Source organism: Periplaneta americana, chromosome 12, assembly GCF_040183065.1.
Source record: "Periplaneta americana isolate PAMFEO1 chromosome 12, P.americana_PAMFEO1_priV1, whole genome shotgun sequence".
Lineage (NCBI taxonomy): Eukaryota > Metazoa > Arthropoda > Insecta > Blattodea > Blattidae > Periplaneta > Periplaneta americana.
The window spans coordinates 24341224-24348877 of record NC_091128.1 but is presented as its reverse complement, the minus strand read 5'-3'; the positions used below and the strand labels follow the sequence as shown (position 1 = coordinate 24348877).

The following is a 7654-nucleotide window of genomic DNA, read 5'->3' as shown; positions in this document are numbered from 1 at the left end:
GTATATACATATAGGCCTGTACAGGCCTACATTTATACAGTATATTATATAAAACTATCTTCATGTTACAGCTAACTTTCATATTCTGGTGTCTTGATGAGTTATTGTAAGTTCAATTAGGCCTAATGGTAAAAAATTATCGAAACTGTCTTTATTCTTTCGAAGATAATAGAAAAATGTACTATTGTATTCCTCCAAGGTATTGTACAACTTATAACCGTTCAACAACGTTCAATAATCTCGAAGTTATAAATGAATCAACCATCAAATTTTGTTATCATTATTTTCTTTTTCTATTACAGAAGATCACAGCACTAAGGAATACTGCTTGCATAAAATACATTATGAAATATGAATTATAATTGCAAGTGCGATCTAGTCAAAAAAGGTCAGCAGTTTTTAACCTCAATATATTTTTTTATCAATGCAATTTTTAATCGATAGTAGGCCTAAGAAAGAGGAAGAAAATAGGAACGGTTCGAGAATGCTCGGTTTGCAGTGAATGACCTGTTCTTAGGCAGAAAACTATGAATGAATAAATGAATGAATGTTAAAGTAACTTGTTTTGTGTTGATATTTTCTTACAGGTGATTGACAGTAAGAAGGATAATTATGTGGGATTATAAGATCCGTATAAATTATTGTCAATGGTCCAAGTAACAGGTACATAATCAATGTAACATCACTTGAACTTATGATAAGTATATACCATGTTATCGACTGATAGGCTATCTGACGACGGTACAAAATCACCAGCTGATCAAATCTCATCCCCACTCCAAACTTTCTCGGAATTTGTTCGAAATTCTTTCATGATTTCCAATGAAACACGTAATATATTATCTATTTTAAGAACCTGGAAAACTGCAATGCATATCTAACGAGTTTATGTACGACGCAACTCGCGGTATGGAAGATATAAATACGAGCAATATTCAATTGTATCTTCAGTATCAATCAGCCAGCACTCATCTATTCAGTATAACTTATATTTGCATAAGTAAACCTAACACTTCTCTGGAATAAAAAGTCACGTGAATTGGAGAAACGAAAGATGAAACTCTTAATAAATTTATGTGTATTTACTATGTTGGCACTAGGCAGTAATCGTGTATTCACAGAGGTAAGCATTTTTCAGATTTATGTTATTGTAGTTATAGTTTTAACTTTTAGTGTACAAAATTATACTTCCACTCTATGCTAGGACGTAACACAGATTCACGTGTTGCTTATAGCTACAGCATGAAATCTAGTATCATCTTTTACTTCTACAACTTTATTCATTAGAGTTCTAATATTTATTTTCGTGACAGAAAATGAATAGGAACTAATCCACAAATTTTATTTCCAATAAAAAGAACAAATTAAATTGAATGAAATGAGAACGCTTATACGGTGTAGAGCTTCACTTATGTGGTTCTATAGAGCAACGTCAACTGAATTTCTTGTCATTTATGAGAATGTTGATATGACAGAACCGGTAATAAAATTCACAATACTACAATACTTGAGTTGTTCCCCAAGTGCAGATTATAATAAAATGTTGTATAATCACATTATTTTGGGAATTAATTTTTATGATAACCCGCTTGAAAAATATATTAAGCGATATATCAATATGAACAGTTTCAAACATAATTTTATATAAAAATTTGTATAGTGTTCAAGAGTACTTGCATGATAATTTTTATTTCAGTCTCTTTAACGCAGCATATTGCAAAGTGATTCTGTTTTATAGTATACTGCATATGTTTTTACGTTTTTCTATTGTGTAAAGTCTTTCTTTTTTATTTAACCTATTGCAATTTTGTTGATGAATAACTGTAACAAAATGAATTAAATTAATTTAATTCATTTTGTTGATGAATATCTGTAACAAAATGAATTAAATTAATTTAATTACAAAAATTTACCTAGGCCTCTACAATTCACTGCTTCCTGATATATTTTCAATAAATTATTGATGATACAAAAAAAAATAAATAAGATGGGAGAATATATATATTCGTCACCTGAATGCAAGAACTAAGTAACTCAATTTTTTAATATTTTGACAAATTGCCAAAAAGAGTTTTACCTTTCTCTTTGCAAGTTCTTTTATATAAGTAATTATGAGTATAGTGATTCAGTATTTCACTTAGGTCTTTGTGATCGGTCCTTGCATAGAAAATTCATTTAAGAAATTCTATGATTTTATTATAATTATAATAATATTTACTGTTAAATAAAATGAGATATCTACTTTTTGTATTAAGTATTTATTGCATTTATCAACTTTTGTGATGGGTAACTATTAATTCCTTCTTAATAAACACTGTAGAAATGAAGACAAAAATGCACATTTCGATTAATTCGAGTGTTGTATGTATACTTCAAAAGGAACAAATATAAGAGATGGATCCGAGGAAAACCCCTGACGCTGCAATAGTGGCACTAATAGGGAAGAAAAAGAAGATGGTTATTTGAAGCGTTATAGAATTATCTCTGTTCCTGCCGTGAATACTAAAACTCAACCGGTCAGACTTAGCTAAGCTAACAACAAACAATATGTATTTTCAAAATATTTCATTGGAATTGAATAGAAAAGACAATAAACATTAATTTACTAACTAAACAAAAACATTGGTCTTAATATCATTCTTTCTCTGGTGGAAAAAGTTAACGGAAAATGCAAAAAATCATAACAAATAGTACACTAATATTAATCTTCTTCCTTGTTCGAATTAACATGCAGTACAAACAAGAAAGTAGGAAATCTGCAAAATGGTCTCATTTTATTTCTTATTTAAAATTAGTTACGTTTTAATTTGTATACACATACTTCACACTTGGTCATTTATTTTAACGAGAATGCTGAAGCATGTATTTAATTAAAATGCTCGCTGTTAATATCAAACTCGTCCATTATTTTCTCCATAGCGCAGAGAATGACAACAAAATCGAGTAAACGTACTGATGTTGAACTCCATTTGAATTTACAGGCAAGACATCGACATCTCAATGATCTTCAAGGTTTGCTGAGACTAGCCTGGAATGGTACCATGTGTAATATTGATGCCATAATGAAAGAGAATATATTCCAACGTGTGTTGCGCAGTCCGTCTGTGAAACCCTGCCCTTCAAATCTTACAATCGACTACGATCCTAAGAGACGTCCCGACGTCATATTCAACTACACGTGCGGCAACTGCGGTGGAATGAGATGCTCCAGTAAAAGCAATGCGGAATGCGGGGAAGTTTATACCGAGATCAGCACCTACAACTACTTCAGCAAGAAGACCTCTCGAGTCAGGGTATCTGTGGGGTGCGTCTGCAAGGCAGCAGTTTCAAGGAGAGCTCAAGAAATAACTCCGCCGCAAATTTTGTGATGCAATTTTTTTAAGCTAAACATAGGCGTACTATTTTGGGCGTGAACAATTTGTACATATTTAACTTATGATCTTTCGAAATACGGTCCAGCTATCTCAACAAATTTAACAGACTAACTGCCATCAAAGACAGAAAACTCATTATTTCTGGTTTCAATACAAATAATTATTCTTATGCAATAGATTTTTCTAGATTTCCTACTTTTTTGTCATCCTAACGTAATTGTAATATAGCAATATCTTGAGTAATAATAATAATAATAATAATAATAATAATAATATTAAAAATATAATAATAATAATCATCATCATCATCATTATAACCATTTATTATAATTTCATCATTAATATTAATATTATTATTATTATTATTGCTATTATTATTAATTATTTGTACGTTATTTGTGATATAAATGTCTAAAACTGATCATAATATTTTAAGTGCTAAGAAATGATACATGTAAGTGTCAATTTCTCATGAACACATAATGAACTTCTAGCCTCGTGTAATATAAAACATTTATCTTATCGTAGTAATTTTTGTAATTATGTTCAATCTTAAATCGTTTAAAGCCCTAACATGATGTAAAATTTCCTTTGTTGCCTATTTACCGGTTAGATATAATTTTAATTTTTTTATAAATAAATTATTTTGCATATAAAGTAATAAGATATTTCTGACAGTTGCTCTCAGTTTGGTAAACTATACACTGCAGGCATGTCACTAGGATAAAGTAAAATATTTTTTAACGAAGGGTACTTAATTGTTGATTTGTCATAATAATAATAATAATAATAATAATAATAATAATAATAATATCTTAAATTACTCCAAACTATTCGACACACAGAATCGTAACCAGATTTGTCGAAATTCCAGTAATAGCAATAGTTCAGATACGACTAGTTATTATTAGGTATTTGAACTGAAAATTTTAGCAACAATTATTCAACATGTAAAATTTGCTGGACCTATGTTGTTTTGGCACCAAATATAGGAAAAATATATTGCTCCATTTCAATTTAAGTTGACGGTCACGTGTATTGTACCGGATTTCCTGTGATGATGATGATTATTATTATTATTATTATTATTATTATTATTATTATTAGTATTATTATTGGAGAATAATATTTCCACTTTATAAGAGGAAGGTAGAAAATAGGAAGAATTTGAAGTTGCTGGGTTTGCAGTTAAATACTTGCCTTTGGGCAGAAAAATATGAGTGAAAGTGAATGCTGATTCGCTATTTCGTGTATGTTAATGTCTCTACTTGACTATTAGAATTATTGATTAAAATATCACACAATAAAAACGGAGTAAAGAATTCGAAGAATATGAAACGCAATTTATTACAGTACCAATAATTTCGTGATGTTCTCAATTTACAATAAGCTAATAGAATAAAATATTATAAAGGAACTCAAACGATAGACAGTAATTGAGTTGTAGAGTAATATGGATCGGTAAGATGGGCAAAGGCTGTTGCTGAAGTCGCGTAAAATTTTATTGTAATAGTAGAAGTAGTAGTAGTAGTAGTAGTAGTAGTAGTAGTAGTAGAGTAGTAGTAGTAGTAGTAGTAGTAGTAATATTAGTAATAGTATCAATAGTACTTGAAGTAGTAGCAAAAACTGTAACACTCACAAAATAAATTTTATTTTTGTGTATTGAATTGAAAACTAACGAGCAACTATCATCGGTGTCATGAAGAAAATATTATATAAATTTAGATACATTGTAAACAAAGTTAATCATACCATTACAGATTTAATATTACTTATTTATGTGTAAATCAATACATAAAATATAAATGTTTGAGAACAGGCAATAAAATATGCGTCGTATTAACAGAATATTACTCATTATGGTTAAGGACATCAACTTTTTTTCCTAGATCTATTTCTCTCATTTATGACTATTTATTAAAATGCATTTAAACCTGTATATCATCACACATATTCAAGCATATATTTTAGTGTGTATATATATTTTTTATAATAAATATGTTGTATTTTTTTAAAGCGAGATGAATTTAATACTATTATTGTATTGTTATATTTTATTTGAATGTTAATAAAACAATTGTCTTCAACTGAACATAGTTTGATTTTTTTCTGCGGCAACAGAATATTTTATCCGAAATTCCTATGGTTACTTCTTGTTATTAGAAAGTTTTACTTTGAGATGCCATGGAACCCATCTTCTAGTGACGATGGAACGATGCAGAATAACCTTGAGGTAATATCTTTAAATATTTTTTATGCAACGCAGACTGTATATAGGCATTTAAACTCCAGTATCCGATGTGAAAAGGTTTACTGTCCATGTCGTTGAGTTAACACTAGTAGTTCGCTGGAACTCTATTTACTACTAGTTATTTCCTAGCGTTTGTACTGAAATTATTTCGTATTTTACATTTATTCCTTTTATTATTATTATTATTATTATTATTATTATTATTATTATTATTATCATTATTATTATTATTATTTTAAGTGACCATGCTTCATTTTAATTTAAGATGCTTATTATTATTATTATTATTATTATTATTATTATTTTATTATTATTAATTATTGTTTTTTATTAGGTGTGTTTATTATTAATTGTCATTATTGAGTGTAATTAGTTACCAGTGCCACCGGGTATATACCCATTTGCAGTGTGAATACATACATACATACATACATACATACATACATACATACATACATACATACATACATACATACATACATACATACATACATACATTATTGTTATCGCTGGTAAATGATGCGATGTTCCACAACAACCGCTTTCATTGTTAACATGATAGGTACTTCATATATCGTGTTCATGAATAAGTCTCTGCAATAATGCTACTATACGTTATTGAAGTGAAATGTTTAAGAAGCAGAATAGCTAACCAATCGACAGGTGCATTATTATGCATACAATTTCCCATTACACGAATAATTGAATGACAAAATTATATAAAAAATAGTAAATCTATGGTGCTACAGCCCTGAAGGGCCTAGTCCGACCAGCCGGCTGCTGGCCTCACGTTCACATGCCGAAGCAGAGGTGGACGATCATCCAACCAGAATTGAGGTATCGTGTGGTTAGCACGATGATCCCCCCAGCCGTTGTAGCTGGTTTGTTGAACCGGATTTTCGCTACCTAGCGTAGCTCCCCAAGTGCATCACGATGCTGGGTTGGCACCGGTCCCATACACTGGCCGAAATTTCATGAGAAAATTTCTCACCCCATGAGGACTCGAACCAGCGCGCATTCCGTAACGCGAGTCCTAGGCAGGATACCTTAGACCGCGACGCCACGGCGCGGGACTTCAAAATTATATAATGATGTAAAATACCATGAACACATTTTTATCTATGCCTTTAAGGAATTATAGTCAACTTATTAGGAAAAGTCTGACGAGAAAAAACATTCCTTAAATCTGCAAATGTATCATTCCAGAATTAAAATTTGGAGTTAAGGTTAGAAAACAAGTGAAGAAGTAGTGTTTCCATTAGTGCACGGAAAAAAATATATTACCCAATTCTATTAATTGAAATTCCAGAAAACAAATTTTACATTCTAAAAACTAATATTTATTATACCATGTTACAACAAACGTTAACTTTCGACAACTTCGAAAAACTCAAGATATGGAGTTTGTCTGTCTGTCTGTCTGTCTGTCTGTCTATTTATTTATTTATTTATTTATTTATTTATTTATTTATTTATTTATTTATTAAACCTGGTAGAGGTAATGCCGTCAGGCCTTATCCTCCCCTCTACCAGGAGATTACAACTACAATATTAAGAATACAATTAAAACTATAATTACAATTAATATTATACTTGCAGTATAAAATCGAAGTACTGAAAGATTAGCAGAATAATAAAGACTAGACAATTTATTGTAGAAATGAAGAACGAAAGATTTTTTTTTCTACTGGAGTACGAATTAAACGTAAAATAATTATATAATGATGAAATTATCAGGTATTTAAATATGTTATGCTACAATAAGAGAACAATTTACAAGAAGCCATGTCTGAACGAGTCTCAGTTACTGAGCAAATGCCTAGTAAATTTCATAATTCAATTTTATTTCAATAGACCCTGGTGCTAGCATGTAGCGAATTCCAGAGTCTTGACAGGTCTATTGTAAAAGAGGATGAGTATGAGGAGGTGCGATGGGATGGTACTGTTAATATTGTTTCATGACGAGAACGTGTCTTCAGATTATGGTGGGAAGAATGTTAAGTGAAGAGAGACATACAAAACACACGTA

At 30.2% G+C, this 7654-nt stretch overlaps 1 protein-coding gene across 1 annotated transcript; it reads left to right on the top strand.

Annotated features, from left to right (window-relative positions):
* The first annotated feature begins 971 nt into the window (after nt 1-971).
* LOC138710020 (uncharacterized) lies at nt 972-3510 on the top strand. The gene is made up of 2 exons (XM_069840682.1): nt 972-1123; nt 2982-3510. The coding sequence occupies exons 1-2, from the start codon at nt 1055-1057 to the stop codon at nt 3366-3368; spliced, it is 456 nt and encodes a 151-aa protein (XP_069696783.1). The 5' UTR covers nt 972-1054; the 3' UTR covers nt 3369-3510.
* Nucleotides 3511-7654: the final 4144 nt, after the last annotated feature.

What these genes read in the sequence shown, in the direction of transcription:
- LOC138710020 (XM_069840682.1), top strand. Translation starts at nt 1,055, where the DNA reads ATGAAACTCTTAATAAATTTATGTGTATTTACTATGTTGGCACTAGGC. An exon ending in GTAATCGTGTATTCACAGAG is followed by an intron (nt 1,124 to 2,981) that starts GTAAGCATTTTT and finishes TTGAATTTACAG; the next exon opens with GCAAGACATCGACATCTCAA.